This window comes from Anneissia japonica, unplaced genomic scaffold (genome assembly GCF_011630105.1).
Source record: "Anneissia japonica isolate Jap-2015-1 unplaced genomic scaffold, ASM1163010v1 scaffold287761_len698747_cov189, whole genome shotgun sequence".
NCBI classification, from domain to species: domain Eukaryota; kingdom Metazoa; phylum Echinodermata; class Crinoidea; order Comatulida; family Comatulidae; genus Anneissia; species Anneissia japonica.
The window spans coordinates 77,693-96,974 of NW_022715691.1; the positions used below are offsets into that span (position 1 = coordinate 77,693).

At 33.5% G+C, this 19,282-nt stretch overlaps 2 protein-coding genes across 3 annotated transcripts in view; both read right to left on the reverse strand.

The window, feature by feature from the left end:
* LOC117109318 overlaps window positions 1-5,783 on the reverse strand; it is an 18,382-nt gene extending 12,599 nt beyond the window's left edge. Inside the window, exons 1-9 of the mRNA XM_033251590.1 lie at window positions 5,677-5,783; window positions 5,050-5,292; window positions 3,473-3,534; window positions 2,979-3,114; window positions 2,284-2,419; window positions 1,760-1,844; window positions 831-913; window positions 526-625; window positions 222-320 (exon numbers count right to left, since the gene is read on the reverse strand). Of these exons, the coding sequence (XP_033107481.1) occupies window positions 222-320; window positions 526-625; window positions 831-913; window positions 1,760-1,844; window positions 2,284-2,419; window positions 2,979-3,114; window positions 3,473-3,534; window positions 5,050-5,203 (855 nt within the window). The 5' untranslated portion in view covers window positions 5,204-5,292; window positions 5,677-5,783. The remainder of the gene's footprint in view (window positions 1-221; window positions 321-525; window positions 626-830; window positions 914-1,759; window positions 1,845-2,283; window positions 2,420-2,978; window positions 3,115-3,472; window positions 3,535-5,049; window positions 5,293-5,676) is intronic.
* Window positions 5,784-7,018: 1,235 nt separating this feature from the next.
* Window positions 7,019-19,282, reverse strand: part of LOC117109302 (peripheral plasma membrane protein CASK-like) — a 43,778-nt gene continuing 31,514 nt past the window's right edge. Inside the window, exons 5-12 of one of the 2 annotated variants that reach the window (XM_033251571.1) lie at window positions 18,788-19,021; window positions 17,781-17,813; window positions 15,998-16,197; window positions 14,389-14,504; window positions 13,658-13,819; window positions 12,307-12,509; window positions 10,989-11,072; window positions 7,019-10,718 (exon numbers count right to left, since the gene is read on the reverse strand). In XM_033251571.1, coding sequence (XP_033107462.1) covers window positions 10,539-10,718; window positions 10,989-11,072; window positions 12,307-12,509; window positions 13,658-13,819; window positions 14,389-14,504; window positions 15,998-16,197; window positions 17,781-17,813; window positions 18,788-19,021 — 1,212 coding nt within the window. In that variant the 3' untranslated portion in view covers window positions 7,019-10,538. The remainder of the gene's footprint in view (window positions 10,719-10,988; window positions 11,073-12,306; window positions 12,510-13,657; window positions 13,820-14,388; window positions 14,505-15,997; window positions 16,198-17,780; window positions 17,814-18,787; window positions 19,022-19,282) is intronic. The other variant, XM_033251572.1, reaches the window with a different exon arrangement.

Consider the following 19,282-nt stretch of genomic DNA (forward strand, 5'->3'; position numbering starts at 1 on the left):
TACCATTTCCTACTTCACTGTGTAGATGGTGTAAAAATAAATTACTTGTTTTGAAAAAATGTAAGCTTTAAAAGCAATTGCTGATTTATGTATTGGAATAGTTTCATCTGTTTTTAATATAATATTGTCAATTGAAATACATATATATCCTTGTGGTTCAGTAAAAACAAATTTCAATTTACAATTGTTGATTTAGTTATTAAAAGTGTTATTATGCTCACCTCGGCCGAATTGATTACTAAAAGCTGCGTCATGGCACGGATGTAGTTCTCTGTACTCTGGTGTTCCTCAACAATTTCTCGACATAACTTTGCAGACACCTGTTAAGATGAATACAATAAAAGCAAAAATTTTAATTCTATCAAAACTGAATTATATTTAAAGAAATCCATATTTCTGTACTAGTACTTAAAGGTATTTTCAGTTTTCATGAAATGTTTACACAAGGCTAAAAAACTTTACTTTTACTGTTAACATGCAAGCTGGGTTTACGCAATTATGAAAAGGAAAATTCAAAAGACCTACCTCTAAAATGATCTCTTCAACAAGCAGATGGGAAATTCTCTCTTTTAACAGGTGTAGTTTGTGTTCGTTAACTGTCCTTTCTTGTTGCTCTAAAACACGTCTTCAAAGAACTCAAATTAAGTCAATAACCATTGCAACCATGTATGGTTTTACTTTTACACTCAATTAAGAGTATGATACTAGGGATGATACTAACATAGAAATCAGGACATGTGGTGATGGTGTTATCAAGTGGTGTGCTAAAGTGGGCTATACCATATTTTTGTGGGGGTGCAAAAAGTAAATTTTCACAAAACAAAGGATACTCGACTTTCAATCTATCTTCCTTCCACTTTCCGGGTTCAAAGAGCAATATCCCATCAGCCACCTCAACCAAGATTTCACGCACCTGCCAAGTATTCAGAAACCATCATTTGTTTGAGTTGAGAGAATTAAACCAGATTAAACAATGTAGCAACAATAAAATCGTACGTAGCAAATATTATATCGTAGCATGGCAGGATGAAAATGTGTGGCAACATTTTAACAAAGTATTATGCAACAATGAAGCATCAAATCAAATTGTAGCATGATGCAGCAATGTGACATGGAAACCGGATACAAGATTATTATATCATTGTAGCATGGTATGACAGTGTAACATGTAAAGATGATGTGATGTTGTATAGTAGCGTGATGTGGCAATGTGACATGGAGTCATGATACAAGATTATTATATTTTAGCATGGTATTACAATGTAATATGTAAAGATTATATGATGTTATATAGTAGCATGATGTGGCAATGAGACATGGAGTCATGATACAAGATTATTATATTGTAGCATGGTATTACAATGTAATATGTAAAGATTATGTGATGTTATATAGTAGCGTGATGTGGCAATGTGACATGGAGTCATGATACAAGATTATTATATTGTAGCATGGTATTACAATGTAATATGTAAAGATTATATGATGTTATATAGTAGCATGATTTGGTAAAGTAACACAGAATAATAAGGTAGCGAATACATTTCAGTATAATGTTGCATTGTAGCATGGAATCAAGATATGGCAACATTATATTATAGTATGATTTACTGTAGCAACATTGCTTAGAACCCAAATATAACATTTTTTTTTTTTTTTTTTTTTTTTTTGTGGCAATGTAAAATGGAATCATAATATAGCAATATTGTAGCATGGCTGATTGATATATGGTAAACACCAGCTCAAGAGTTCTCCTCACCATGTGGTACGTCTGGGATTGGTGGGGCTCATAAGACCAGCCCTCCAGATGCTGAGGATTGGTTCGCATCATGTGAACTTCATGGCTATAAAAGAAATATATACTGTAGCTCAAATACTAAGAAAAAGTAGTAGGAAAGAAAGCAAAATGAGGAACAAAGCAATAGAAATTGGTTGAGGAAACCAATACTACTATCAACATCAATAGTGTTAGTATGTTGATACTAGAGAAACAAGTAAATGCAGAAAAAAAATTTCAAAACTGTACATGAAAATTTTGATGGATAAAGAACTTAAAACACAAATGTACACCACCATCTCCCAACCCCTGTCAGTCATGACTCGTCACATAAAAGAGAAAACATACTTCTTTTTTTCTAAACTAATTTTGGGCATTATGTCCTAAATCACTTCAGAATATCTTAAAATGTCTCAAAATCCAAAATTGTCCAGTTTTTCAAGGCAGGCAAAAAGCCCACTAACTTCACACCAGTCAAAACCTGTTGTTCAGTTTTTGTTCATTACCGTCTTCTATCTATATCCGCTTGTAGCTTGGGAATCTTTGCTTCGGTCCTGATAGCGTATGCCTCCAATTCGTTTGGGTGCATTGTACTTGGCTCATCAAGGAGCTTATACTCCCCACTAGAGGGCACAATTGGATCTAAGATAAATAAGATTTGTAAACAACTTTTAATAAGAATAATAAATTGCAATGCATTCTGGGATAGGATTGGATTAGATTTGATTTATTCGGTGTAAACACCAAGAATAGCCCACGAAAGTCTAGAAGAGGACTTATTTCCAGTGGGCTCCTTCTGGTGGTGATTGTGCAGTACACTAGAAGACAATCTCCTACTGTGTTCTTTAACGTGCACATGAGCCAAAAATGCACACGGGACCAACGGCTTAAATGTCTCATCCGAAAGACAGTGCGCTATTGTAACTTGTATTTCATCCCTCCAGCTTAAATACAAGGAGAGGCAGCGATGGGAATTGAACTGGGGACCTGGAGATCTCCACGGTTCAGCATGCACGCAGTGGCTACCACCAGATTAGCCGACTGAGCTAAGCTGCTATTTTAGTATCAGTTGTATGATAATACGGAGTTTTTGACTGCACGATGACAGTAGAATCTACAACATAAAGACATCACAGATAATATATCAAGAAATTATGAATGAAGAACACTTTATTCTTTTAAATTGCCATATGAAATTTACCCAAGACATTGTAATTAGGAATTCTCCATTTATCTTTGGACCGTTGCATCTTCTCTGTCTGCTCATGCAGTTTTTCTCTTTCATCTTCTAGATTTCTACGGTCTGTGCGGAAAATTGCAAGTTCATCTTTTAAATCCTAGGAAAAAAATAATACCATTAAAAAAACAAAACAAAAACAGACAAAACATCTTATTAAAAAATGTAAACAGTAAAATTATGGTAATAAAAAAATAGAAACTAAAATTAAAAATAATAATTTTTTTTTTATCTAAATAAAATTCAATTTCACTCTTCAAATTACATATTACAAAACATTTAATATACTGTAATTGGTTCATTAATATATAGACTAAATAAGTTTGAAACTTTTCAAATATTAATTCAACTAAAGGCTAGATGAAATTCTTCCAAGTAAAACATTTAAGTAATATTTTGTTTAAGATTAAATCTTCTTAAATGATTTGTCTTTTTCATAAAATATGTTGAAATTTTACCTTCTTTCTTTTTGCTAGGAGATCTTTCAGGGCATTTTCATTTTTTAAACTATTTTCACCTGCTGAATATATGAAAATACAATATAATTATTTAAACAATGCAAGTTGGTTTGTCACAACCAGGATCACAAGTGTACATTTTATGGAGACACCAGACCATTAGAATATTCATTGCATCTCTCCATAAACCACCCCAAATTCCATAAACGTTTCTTATTAACTCATTCAGGAACACTTCAAATATTATTAATCTTTAACTTAATATTCCCCACGTGTCCGTGTCCATCTCATCTCATTTCTATTAATTTTTGCCACTTCCAAGAACCCTTCCCTCTCCTGTAAACTAGTCTTTACACTTTCCATATGAACCTTTTTCTATCAATTACTACCGTAAATGCTCGTATAAAGCGATAGGACCTACGTCATCGTAAATGCTTGTGTCTTAATTGTGATCTATTCATTTTAACACTGTATACATTGTATATAAAACCCTGTTTCACAAAGTATTTCATTACACACAGGGTAATTATCGATCGATTATTATCCATCAAGCGTCTTGGCGCATATTCGAGGGTGGCGCTTAGCGAAAAAAAACCCATCCCACTTCATTGTTCACTCCAACATCCAAGCACCCTTCCCTATAATCCCCTCCCACTCCTATCAACTCTCTGACCAGGGAGTTGTTATTTAGAAGGAGTCACAACAGAATCCTCTCTTTTGATCAGTCTACTTTTCCGACAAGATAATGAAAGCAGAGAGGTAGACAGCGACGAGGTCCAATTACCGAATATGAGCATGCGCAGTAAACCTTCTTATGCTTGTGACCAAGAATTTAACGCTTGAGTAAACTTGTCATACTACGCTTTGTTTACAAACCAGGGAATGACCTGAGAATCAGCGATTATAGTCGCCAAAAAGCATGGCAACTAGAGAGAGTGTCAGTTATCAACTACACGCTAGCATCAAACCGATACAACAAATATGCCCATATCATTTCCCTGCTACGAAAACATGTTCAGTTTGAACTAAAATTACGTTTCTGTACGAAACTGTAAGAAAATGAGACATAAAGAAAATGATAGTTAACAAGTTGCATAAACTATTTTTCCTGGTTATAAAATGGAGATATGTGCGGAAAATATAAAATATAAGCTTTAAAAGTTACCAAAAACCCATGAAAATTACAAATGACGGTGTACGAACAAACACATATAGCTCCACTTCAAATAGTCGTAACTTTTAAATGAAAAGGCAAATTTTTATGCGGTTTTTTTGTAAATTATTCTTCGAAAAACTCTCTTGAGATGCAAATTTATTGAATAAAAAAAAACTCTGCGCATGCTCTACTGGTCATTTGTCACGAAATTATTTTCTCTACAAAGACAAAATTTTAACAACTGAGGGCGCAAGATCGTCAGAAATGTACCCTATTGACAAAAGACAGGCAGCTAGTCGCGGTTCTCTTTGAAGATTCAGTAGACCGCGCTTCGCTCATTGGCTGTAGATAAATGTGTTGTGACTCCTTCTAAATAACAACTCCCTGCTCTGACTTTCCCGAACCTTGTTGGGTTACATACCAGGATGAATGGGAGAAGCTCTCCTGTGGTTTAGATGTGGTCCCTCTTTGTATCCACCAAGCTCAGAGTTTGTTGTGCGTAGTCTGTGTAGTAACTGGGCCTGGTTCTGTAATAGTTTATCCCCTGGGGGTTGTGAGTAACCTCTGGGGTCCATCTATTGAGATGTTCTTTTTCCTAGGTAGAGCCTATTTCATTGTCTTTACATCAATGAGGGCCTGGCCTGAGCCCAGGGATTTCATTTTTCTGAAAAACAAGATAAGAATAAGATGATCATTACTATTTTACTTTATGACTTGATTTGATGTGATAACCCATGCGAGCCTAAACCACAGACCCTTGTAGGCCAGGTTCAGTAGGTCTAGCAAGGGTTTGGCTTGCCTAGGCTACGCCTAAACACTGGCCTAGTACTAGGCTACGCCTAAACACTGGCCTAGTACTAGGCTAGGCCTGCCACTGGGTCCACCGGCTCCTGTTTTGGAGAACCCATTCAACTATGCAGGGCCCATAAACAACAAGACCAAGCTTTCTAGGCTAGGCTAGGCCTAGTTCTGATTGTGATGACGGTCAACTGTGGGTGTAAACTAGTGCACAGAATCTAATAACACATCATAATAGTAACGGACCTACCTACTGGTCAAAAATAGTCATAAATATTGCACTTTTTACGAGTTTTAATTCCTAATATTCTACTTTACTTTGTTTTGTTTTCTGTTGATATGGACGCTGTGATTTATTTTAACACCGCCCTCTGTTGTTCACATTACGACAGATACAGACCATAGAGATATAATAAGAATTGTTTAATAGCTCTATGATACAGACACAGTAGTTGTAAAAATTATTCTCTCTTGACAAAAGATGAAAACCTCATTCGAAAAAAAGTATTTTTATTATTATAAATTCATTGTTCACAGTCCTATATTTATATTTACAAATAGATAAATAATAATAATAAGCTATACTATGAAGTTCCTATTTTGAGCTGCATGAAAAAAGTGTCTCTTGGGCCCCGCTCTCTGGCAGGATTCGAACCTGCATCTTTGTTATAGGCCCTGTATAGGCCCCAGTACTGGTATAGGCCACATAATAGGCCTACCTTGTGTTGTTCAATTGATTGATGATTGAAAACGCCTGTATTGATTTGTTGAAGATAATGTTACACCTGTAATCATTTATCTTGTTGAGTACACAGGTAAACAATACTATAATAGAATTATTCTTGAGTCATATTTGCCAAAAACATTCCAATACCAAAAAACACTAGGCCTAAGATTTTAGCCAGAAAGCACCCATCACCAACTTCCAACCCAAAAGGACGAAAATATGTGAAAGTTTTACTGCAACCATAAGTAAGAATCTTCTAATGAAATTAAATATTTTTATAAACGATACTTTAGAATATTTTGTTATAGGCTTCTTTTATCGTTTGAATAAGGCCGAATTGGATTTTAATTTGATACATAATTGCAGGTCATTTGAAGTGTTTCCTAAGTCCTATATATCCTAGGCCTATATATTATGAGAAAATTCTATTGTTTTATTCTTTATTTAATTGTGCTTTTGTATTAAAAGGCACAGTCTGCTACACAGAATTACAAAATGCAAACCACTAATGTAGCAACTGGTGGCGGTGCCAAAGGTGGGGGAATAGCGCCCCTGTCGGTCACCACTCGGACCAAAGATTCTTTTAATTTTTTTTTATTATAATACATTCAAAAATTATTGCCTGGGGAAAGATCCTACCAGGGCTTTCCAGGCCCTTGTCTAAATCTGTCACTTCCCGGCACTCTTCTCTCACAATGTATAATAGCCTAGAGAGACCATTGGTAGTAGTAACTTCATTCATTGTAAACAGAAATTCATATTTTCATATTACCAGTAAATGTATATCTATCTGTCATCATCTCACAAACTCATCACTATGTCATCACCAAAAACTTAATTACGATCACGATAAATGAAAGCAGCATTTTTTTCAGTTTCATAGTTCATTTTTATTTTATTAATAATAAGGTTTATTTCTTATATTAATTTCATACAATCTGTTCACAATCTTGTCAACATACATTCTTTACAGCATTCACAAAAAATGAAAGTTCATCGTCTGAACAGACCTTATAATATATTACAATTAACAGTGTGAACGCATACTTAGGGCAATGAGGTATGGGTAAGCTTATAGGATACCTGGAAGAAATCTACCTAAAAGAAGAAAGAATTTACTTCATAAAATACAAGTGAATGGTTACCGTACATTGTATTTATTGCTTTTTTTGTCGTGGTACCACGAATTGCCAAAAAGCTGTACACACAAAAACGCAACACTAATCACAAAATCTGTCGACAAATGATAACAGTAAGAAGAACCTATTAACCAATACTGTACGGAGATTACTTGGCAGTGATGTGTGACATTCAAATTTTACAGATGTGTCTGCTTGTTATATGTAAACAAAAGTGACATTCTGTCACTCAAGTTTCCATCACTGCCTTGGCATATGGTTTAGCAACATTTGCAGCTCAAGTTAATAATACTGTTGCTCAGTTTGAAGATATTTTGTAATATGCTCAGTGTTGGCGCCAGAGATTTCCAGGGGTCAAATGTTCCGAAATGCTGTAAACACCTCTAAATGCTTCAAAATGGCAGCACTTTAAAACTGTAAAAATGCTTTTTTAAAGGAGTGTTCCCAAAAGAAATGATTGGTTACTTTACGAGCTGGTGTTTACATAGCCACTACACATGAAAAGGCCTAGACATCACGCCATCACAGACAACGATTTCCGTTGATTTTATTACACTGCAGCCTCTTAAGATATTACGAATGAGCATTAGACTGACAGTGCAAGCTTCATTTTAATAGGTTGAACATGTTGAGTGAATGCAAGACTGAAAATAAAAATTGGGCCAGATAAAAAGGAAAAAATGAATTAACATAATAATATTGAATGCAGTCATTTAATAGAAGTCTCTAATACAATTCTCCTCTTTTTGTGGATTTACATTTTTTTTTAATTCATAAAAACCCAACTCCAGACTAAAATTGGTGGTACTCCGTAAACAAATTGGATCAAAGATAACTCCACGCGTAGTGACACGTTAAATCAGCGTGGTCACTGATGCATGCAATTAAAAAGTTCTCAGCTAATAAAGAATTATAATAAATCTTAATCTAATCAATATTTATGGATAAAGTTCGCTAAATCAAGCTAACGAATTACACTTGCATAGACATACGTACATATATTATATCATTATTACCATTTTATACAAATCTTAAATCCTTCGTGGGAATCTGTGGCAACAATCACCCTAGAAACACGGATTGATGACATCATCAATCACAATAAACTTATTTACTCTATGCAAGAAATTCTTATTAATGCCATATCTTCGTGTGAGATTAAATTAAATTTGAAAACTTTTGTGTCTGCCGTTTTACATGCTTGAATAAAGAAACATTTGATATCATCATTCTAATATCAACCCCTGTTTGACACGGATGAATTATCATGCCAATAAACAGTTGGTAATCTGATAAATTATCTGCACTTTAACATCATTGTCACTTTCTAAATGTAATAATTTGTTATTAGCATAGTCTTTTATCATTTTAAATCTTGTACATCATTATGGTTTTTGTTCTCAGTATACAAAAGCATTCGATTTGTTGAGTATTTAGCAACACAAACAAACCTTAAAAACTGCTAAGGGGCTGTCAGCGAATTTGACAATCCTTAAACTACTCATTAAGTTATTTCAGGGAAAAAAAATTGATTGAACCTATCATAAAAAGCATATACTTTGAATATATTATAATTTGTGAATGAGAAAATCAATATTTATAACAATTTGAATGAGCCAATAAAAATGTATCATTATTTGAATTCCTCAAACAAAATATATTAAAAATTGAGAATAAACTAATCAATATTCAATCAATAACATTTTGAATATGTTTTCCATAATCAATTATTTGAATGCCTCATACAAAATATGTCATTAAAATTGTGGAGAAACAAATCAATATTTATGAAATTTTGAATGAGCCAATCAAAACATATTATACATTTTGAGAGCCAACCAAAATACATCATAAAATTTTTTTTAAATGAACCAATCAAAACATGATATAATTTAATGAACTAAAGTACATGATTAAACTTTGAACAGGTTATGAGCCATCACTGCAATGAATATATTTGAATGAGCCTATCAAATTACATGACTGAGTTCAGTCAGCCAATCATGATATAAAATTAAAATCAACCATAATTTCTTCAGTTTTTTTTATATTAAAAAATGCTCCATCATCATTAGCCCAGTATTTCCCAACAGGTGAGTTCATTAGTTGTGGTATGTGTGTTGGCAAATAAACATAATTCCATGCAACAAGTTTCAAAAGACATGATAATAATCTTAAATTCAATTAAAAACAGAATGAAAAATTCCCTTTTTACATAAAAGTGAAAAGTGATGTGAAAACTAAATGTAACATAGAATACTATATCCATAATCAATGGCTATTATTACTAGTGAAACATATTAACCATAATTTTTTATTAAAAATAAATTATATTTTACTCTAAAATCAATTCTTTTGTTTGTTTCCAGCTAATTTTCACACACTCATACACACGCATAATAAAAAAAAAATAATTGTGAAGTCTACAATAAAGTTTAAACAGACTCCTTAAGTTTCTATACATTTTCTTCAAATCGAAAAGGGAAATTCCCTAAATGACGTAATTGGAAGCTACCATTATTATACATTTTTTTTTCAGGTAATTTCTTACATATAAAAAATATTGAGTTAGAAATGATGACTACACATATTTTACTCTGGACCTGAATACCTTTCTCTTCCCACAATACACTTGGTTTACCCATAATGCACATGCATTTTCCACATATTATACAGTCACATAAATCCTCAACAACTAATCCACACCTCATAAAAAAATCTTCCATATTCTCTTCCCTTACTTTCATGTAGTTTTATTTTTTCAGTAACTTAGGACAAACCATATTTTACTGAAAAAAATTGTATGCAAATCCTACGTCAAATGTACAATTCACTTTCCATGTTTAACATAACTGGTACTACCAGATCTTGTACCACTTGGATGGTACCACCATGGTACTCTTATAATACCGCCACGGTACCACCAACTACCTGTATTAGATCTAGGCCGGTGATAGCTGCCAACAACAGCAATATCAATGGTGAAATTCTTTATGTAATCAATAATTTTAAGCTTTGAATATTTTTTATTAATCATCGCATATCAATTAACAGATATAAATTTGATTTTTGTTTCAATATAGTGTACTTGTATTAGACACATTGGTTAAAATAAACAAATAACAGTGAATTATTTTTTGGACGAAAAAACTAATTTTGGTTGGCACCATTCCAAAGAAAACGAAGAATAACTTCTCAACCTGATTGACCTGCACCATGACAAATTAAAAACAGCGCCCTCTATGTTTAATATACCCAGCTTACTGGCACCCATTGCGGTGTGGTGCATATCTCTTCAATAGCAGATTCCAATATTCGGATGGTTTCGTCAATGTCATTGTTGATGATTGTCAGGTCGAAGTAATGGCCGTAGGCTTGTTTGAGAAGGTCGGATTCTTTTGCAAGTTTTTCTAAACTACTGTCACCCTGCAAAGAAAAAAGATCAGAGTTATTTAAAAATTAGAGTTTTGAAAAATAAATTTTGGGAAGTATGCTAAAAGCCATGAAAGATTGATGTATGGACAGATTTTGCAAGTCATGGTAGATAAGAGCAATAACTGCCACCAACTACATCAACATACTAGAAAGGGACATATGGATGTCTCATGCAGAATAGAAAAAGCTGGAAAAATTCGATTGGCCATCACAATAATAAAAAAAAAACGATTAAAGTAAGCAAATAAAATAAAGATATACCTCTCCATTAAGATTAGAAATAGTTGGAGCCGCAATGAACACAACAAATGGTGCAAATTCAGCACATCGAAGTATTTTCAGAGCCTGAGAGAAACAAAAAATCAAATATGTACTATTATAATTACATATCTACATATATTTAAGAGGCCTGGTAAAAATCAAGGTTTTTTAAAACTACTGGGAAAGCAGAGTTGACAATTTTTAAAACCTTTTACCATCTCTTTTTAAAGATTAAAGATGAATGCATTAATTAAATGATAATATTTAGGATTACAGTATTCCAATTAATTTGTGAATAATCATGAATAAATATATTTAATTATTTATATTATTGTACCATAATATTGTAATATGTACTATATGAATATTTATGTTTTATATGAATATAAGTGTTTTTAGTCATATATTCATGCATATCTCTGTGAATAACCATTTATATTTATATATTATTAAAATTTTTATGTATATTTATCAAAAAGTCATGCCTTCATAGAATATATTATATATAATAGATACAGAGAATATTTTGTCATTCTTAACGCGTCCTACGAAATTCTTACGAGACAGCACTAGTCCGTGAATTTGTGAACAAGATCGGAGATCTAAAGATGCAATTTCTACCGTGCATCAATGGCGGCGCTGGATCTCAAAGAGATTCTTAAATAATATAAAGTTAAAAGGCAAATGGGGAAATATATATATATATACTTTCATATGGAGGCTTCTACTTGTCTGCAAATGTTCATGTTTATGTTTATGTTAATGTATGTTTATAAAGACAATAAAGTATCTTGTACCGTGCAAGGGGACACTCGTTAATGTGTGTTGTAAAATGTATTAATTTCACAATGTTACTTTAAGAGAAGATGCCGTTCTTAATATTGAGAAAATAGGAGTGTAGGAATATCATGTTATCTTGACTACAACAGTCTGGAAGTAACATGATAAGGATCAGTTTCAGTAAATTGAAATATAGACAAGAGGAACATCAGTCACTAATACATCTGAGATTTATGTGTTATCTCTTAATGTTTTTAGTGACAATGAATAAGTAAATGAGATAATTTAAATACTACTAATATTCTATCGTTATTATTTTACTATTATTATTTGTATTTTCTCGGTTAGAAATTGACACTTTATTATATCAACAATATTAAATAACAATAACTTAATTAATAACTCCATTAAAAATTCCACATATGTTTCAAAAATCCAATGAGCTTGCATTTATCCTTCCATGCTTATTAAAAATACCAACATCCTGAGCTGAACATTCTTGATTGTTGGATAATAAATTATTGATTTAATTGTTCACCTGTGGTTCTACGTCTAAGATAGCCATGTGTCCGTTGCGATGAATATCTCGGATTGTTTCCAATTTGGTGCCATACATAGCGTCCTCGTGGGTTCCGTACTCTAAGTACTCATTGTTTGCGATGTCTTTCATCATCTCGTCTTGAGTGACAAAATGATAATTCTTCCCGTCCACTTCCTCCACCTTAATTGGTCGTGTTGTATCTACAAAAAAAATTAAGTTTACAGTTAATTATTGAATACTGTAGACATGTTCACTTCTTGGGTGCTGTTCCAATATTAGAATGCTCTGTGGTTAATTTATTTCTTGATGCAAGAGTATAATACAGAGTGGCTTGTTATATCAACATTCATTATTGGATAGTTGTGTTTCTCGGCGCTGTTCTGATGTTGAAATGCTCTGTGTAGAAGAGACCTTAATGCATATGAATGGTACAGAGCGTAGTTTATAGTAGCTAGTCATTATTGGATAGTCATGTGTCTCTTCGGCGCTGTTCCAATGTATTACTCAGAATGTGTAGTTTAAGGTTGCATTATGCATCTATTTTTATACAGTGAAGTACATAGTAGTTCCTTATATCCAGATTTAATTTTGGATGGTTGTTTTTCTCTTAGGCGCCGCCCTGATGTTTGCTCTGTGAGGGGTAGCCTAATATATATATTTACATAGCAGAACAGTTAATAGTGGTTTTCTTTTCAGCTACATTTATTACTAGATAATTGTTTGTTACTTTGGCACTTCTTAGAATTTAGCTTTGTGCTTTAAGATGTGTTCACACACACTATTATATATGGGTGTAATATGACATTATAATGTCTACATATGATATCCAACCATAGATATTTGTCATTGAAAATTCAGTGTTGACGGTATGATGTAACCTACAGACACACTGAATGACATAGAGCAGGGGTGGGCATCAAACAATTAGTGAGTGGGCTAAAGTGAATTTTTGATTGAACACCAAGGGCCACACCCAAACTTTGATGTTTCCAATGCACTTTCAAAAAACCTTCACGCACTCCTTTTATACCACCTTAATCTCAGTTTTAATATTACTTATATATATAACAAGGTTTTTTTGTAGCCAAAAATGGTTAGTGGGCCGCACACATAGGGTTTTTAATTCATTTTCGCAGGCTGCAAAAAAAATTACACTCGCACCACACTTTGCCATAAAGTATAGTTTGTAAATATTTGTTTTCAGTACATTATCATCATCATCGTTTACAATCTGTAATCCCTGCATGTGAGGGTGAGACTGTTAAAGTTGTACTCAACTGCAAGTTCAATATCTAATGTTTATTTATCATTCATTTACCAGTTTGAGGAGGGGTGTTGGGTAACTTACGTGGGATAGGGTAAGCGTATTTGTCTGGATGGCTTGTGATGAGCGTGTTTTTGATGTGTCGTCTACCCACACCATGTGCTCCTAACAGCACTAGCGTTTTACGCATAAAAGCTGGAAGGCGTACCACCTCCTCATAAGTCACAAGGTCTAGTTGATCAAAGACTGATGAAAAAAAAAAAAATCAATCAAGTTAGTCAATCAATCTACCTATCAGTCCATCAATCAATCATTCCAGTTAAAAAAGGCAGTCACCAATCAATCAGTCAATTAATAATTAGCAAAAAAAGTTTTTCTCCTGTTGCTACCACATATTTTGACCAAAATTTATTCTAATGCATTCTATTTTACAATTATATAGCTTTCTTTTCTTCAGAATAAAGAACTAGCAACCCACAAAACAAATACACAGCCCAACCTAAACAGATAAACAAACTTCCTAAATATAGGAAGGAGTGCAAAAATTTGACATCCAATGAAACAAGTGAAGATAAACAATAAATAGGGAAAAACCAATGAGGGCAAAAAAGGAAAAAATTTAAACAAAAAATTTTTTAAGAAGGGAGTGAATATTTGGTTCACACATGCATGTATCAGATGCAATATTAAGAGGTTGTGAAGCGAACATAAGACACAGCTACTCTACTGTTTTCTAATTCTCCCTCTTATAAAAAAAGTTGAGTAAAGTTAGTTTTCATAGATGACAGATAAATAATGTGTTGAGGCAGACTTACCTGCATTATGTTTAGCTAGGTACTTGTCACGGTATTGTTTCTTCTTTTTGCCGAACCACGTGCATGACGCCTGGTGCTCTTTCTTGGCCCTTTCAATTGCTAGACATGCTACCCTCCTACAAAAAAAAGAAAAGAAAAAGAAAACATATTCAATGCCTGTTAAAGGTACCAATCCTAGATAATAATAATGAAAATATTAAGTTTCTATATACTACAGAACCCTTTCTTTGGACACCTGCGATTAAGGGGAAACCCCTATTTAGGGGAAAAACACTATTATGGAGGGAACTCTATTAAGGAGGCACCCCTATTAAAAGGACACCTGTTTAACGATGATTCAGGATACATGCCCTATTAAAGGGACACTTTTATGGTCCTAAAGGTGTCCCCTTATTAGAGGTTCTACTGTATAGCACCTCATGTTGAAATTAGAAATAGCTAATAGAACTAATAGTATGAATGTTACTCCAAAAATTGACAAAAGGCCATTTTATTCAACATTTTGCTTTTATTTAAGTATCATTAGGAATATTATGTGTTACTAGCATGTACCCGTGCTCCGCACGGTGTTGAATGAGTGGGGAAAGGTGGCGATGTATATTGTTGAATGTTATGGGAAGTCGAGGAGGCAATTGTTGTGAATGTTATGGTTAGCATGTTCCTATATTTCTAAAGGATGTCTTTGTAGATTATGTCTTAGTAGATGAGTATCTTTGCTGGATAGTCCTTGTGAGAAATTATTGTCCAGTTTGATGTAGGGTGGGTCCAGAATTTTCAAATGGGAAGTGGGAAGGGCCACACAACAGTTTTAGAATGAATAAGTGAGTAGCACATAACATAATATGCACTGAAATTTCAAAATTTAGTGGCAAAATGGGAAAGCATGTGCCCACCCCCTCCCACCACCACCCCACTGGATCTTCCCCTGCTGATCTGCTCACAAACCCCCCCTTACTAGATCCATGAAGATATGCGGTGAAGTTATGCGGAGGCGATTAGCAGAATTAATATATAGATATGTATTATTCATGATGATGCTTAAATAAAAACGAAACATTGAATAACATGACTTCATATACTATTTGTACTTAAACTCAGTGCAAATCCTAATGGTTTCTAATAGAACTAAGTAAATGAAAATAAACTGTGCACCTAATAAATTATCAAAATATTGACAAAGAAGAAAAACAAATATCAATTACTTCACTGGAGAATGTGGGCATAACTATTATGTCAATGAGTACAATGACAATAAATATTTGGCCTTGAGTTCTTAAAAATAAATTCCAATGAGTCCACCAGGGGGAGGGTGGATAAAAGATGTAACATTGATGTAAGCGAAGTCATTAAGTAACTTGATATCCACAGCAACTAGGGAGGGATGACAATAGATAGAACACAGACTATGTATTAATGTATAGTCTGTTATGTCCGATTTATAATATATTTGTATACATTTTCTATATGTATATTTGTAGCCATTATAGAAGTGTTTGTCATCTGTTGACTTGCTTCCATCACTTCTGTATATTTGTAAGAAGTTTATCAAATTAAAAAAAATAAATAAATAAATAAATAAATAAAAAATAGAGATTATTTTTTTCCCTACCATTCTTGAAGCTCAGGTGATGGGATAAGTCCTGCGGGTCCATTGAGTGGAGCGCCCTCTTTACGGGCTTGCCACCAATTATGATCATCTTTACTAATAATTTGCAAGATTTCCCCACATTTGAATTGTAGGCCGGCTTGTCGGCATGGGATCAGGTCATCGCTCGATGGGTTATATTCAAATTGAGACTTAACATATATCTAAGGAAGAAAATAGTTAATTGTTATTATTATGATTATTGTTATAATTATCTTAATATAATCTTAACATCAGTATGACTGTCATTGCTACCTGTGTCATCTCTCATCTGCATAACCTTACATATTCTTTTTCTTCACTTTCTTTATCATTACTTTCATTATAATCACTTATTTTTCTTACCATACATCTTCTTTATCGTCATTTTCTTCATCATTCTTTTCATTATCATCACTTCTTTCAGTATCATATTTATCATCAGTTTTTCATCATTACGGTATTTTCATTATCATCCCTGTCTTCCTTATCATACATCTGCATTACCAATTTACTCATCTGTTATCATTATTACTATTATTATCACTTACATTATCGTCATCATCATTGTAAACATCATAACTATTCTAATCATTATCTTATTCCCTCTGTACATTTATTATGTTTTTTATCATCATCACCACACCTCTCTAATCTCCCTTGAGGTCTGCGCCATTGACAATCATTCTTGGGCCTCAAAAACCTGATAAACAAAGCAGTTATGTTTGGTTGCTTTATACAGAAGAGCCGGGAAAGGAAAAGGGCATCTGCTAATAATTTAATCTACAACTCTTAATTGGTACCGTGACAACCTTGCAGGCACATATCATATAAAATATCTATTACTACTTCATCTATTATTTGCAAAGAATGCGAGTAAAAAACATGAAAAATGGTCGTAAAACATCATTGGTAATTTAACTTTATCATCCAGAACGAACCTGTATTATTTGTCATTCAACATAAATATCACTCTCATCATTCAAGTCTGGATTCAGCATTCTTAATTAATATAATCAATCACACAATCAATCAATTATACACTTATATGGATGCAGATATAGTGTTAAAAAATGGAGAAAAAAATGCTATTTAATGTATAAAAATAACGACACACAAATATAATGATATTGATAACACATAGCAATATATGGGTAAAAATACCAACACCACGCAAATTGCAAAATGCACGCAGGACACAATTTTGCTGTATCCACACTGCTAGGCAATTATACAAATGAACAGAGAAAAAAACAGGTGAAACTTTGTAATATATGTAAATGAAGTCAATTCCAGGTGCTAAGATTGTTGGGAAAAACATATGATGCATATATGACACGTGTGCTAAATGGATTGCTATGAACACATACAACACGCGTGCTATATGCACCATATGGAGATATACAACACATGTGTGAGGCCATATAAATGCATTAGAACATGAGTGTAAAAAATGCACTCATATGGACGCATATAACACGTGTGTAAAATACACTCATATGGATGCGTATAACACGCACAAAATTGCATTCATATGGATGCATATGAAATGTTAGATATATGGACGCATATGAAAAAATACATATAAAACATGTGTAAAATGCATGCATGCTGATGCAAATTACATACGTATTATATGAATTCGTATGTGTGCATATACCACAAGTGTCATATCATATGGATACATAGAACACACATGCTTTATGAATGCATGTGGATACAACACACATGTGGAGAATCACAGATAAATAATATACACTGTTATCACCTCATTTTTATTATATTTAATCTTGTTGGGTTGCTGAAATAAAGATAATAGAAAAAGAGATTTAAGGCCATATACATGCAAATAATATACACAGCAGTTGAGCGGGCCACCGAGGGCCTTGCAGGCCCCTCTAACACCTCAGGGGCAACCTGACCGTTCTCTCTTGGCGGCCCTGCACTAATAAGATTGATGCAGTCAAGCACTACTGCACCAATTTTGAAATGCAAGACTTAACGATAAAAGCTGGTCAACAACTGGACTTCTCTGCCACAGAATTAATGAAAAATGACAACTCACAAAAATATCACCTACTGCACAGGCAGGGGCGGATCCAGTAGGGGCCACGGGGGCATGTGCCACCCCCCCCCCATTTTGCCACTAAATTCTAAAATTTCAAGGCATATATTACTTATCTATTCTAAATATGTTGTTCCCCACACCCCACCCCCTTGAAAAATTCTGGATCCACCCCCTGTGTAGAGTAATAGTTGGGTATCACAGAAGGGATGTTACAGTAGAGGAATATTACAATAGAGGAAAACTTACAAGGGATGTAAAAGAATTGATTTAATTTCATATTTTCATATCAAAGTGCTTATTTCAATTACTGTATAACTAGGTAATATTAAAATTCTATAATTCAAGGTATACTGTCTGTAAGAAAAATAGAAAAATCTTTAAAAAAAAATCAATAAAAAAATTGTATAGCCTATTTAAAACAATACAATTGTGGTTAATTTTGAACAAAACATATTTTTTTTTAATTACTGATTTACTACAAAAATTCCTTTCATGACCAGCCATTTTAAGGGTGTAGACAAAAGCATTAAAACCGCATTTATGTTATGTTTTTTAAGCTTAGCACAGACAATATATCTTAAAAAATATCAAACATTAAAAAATATTTCATTTTTGTAGATATTATGACAACATTATATTCAGGTAATGTTTAAAAATATTGGGTGACATTTTATTTCAAATAAAACTTCATTGCAAACGTATTTTACCTCACACGGCTGCGGTGCACTCCTGTAGCTAGGGACGATCTTGAAAGTTATACTACCACGTAAATCTCTAAGCATGCATTGAAGTTGGTCGACTGTCTGATTGGCCACGCTGACACCGTTGATTTCACGTATCTCATCCCCGACGTGAAGCGTGGCCTGTCTATGAATCATTCCACCGTGCATTATACGTGCAACGAGGCACCTCTTATCTTCACTCATCTTCAATGTAATACCCTAAAATGTTAGAAAACAAAAAAAATTATTTAATCTTTTCAACCATATCGATGGAATACAAACAGAAGTATCAATTCCTTAATTGGATTTCACTTGGAAGAATCAACATCAAAGATAATTGTAGTCACCGAAGGTAGCTAGTTTAGTACCTTCACTAGGGATGTTGGACCTAGGTCAACATCCCGTAATAGTGTCTTTGTTTCAAGTGTTAAAGTTGAAATGTTGAAAGCTACCTTGGTGTGAGTAGGTTTATTACAAACC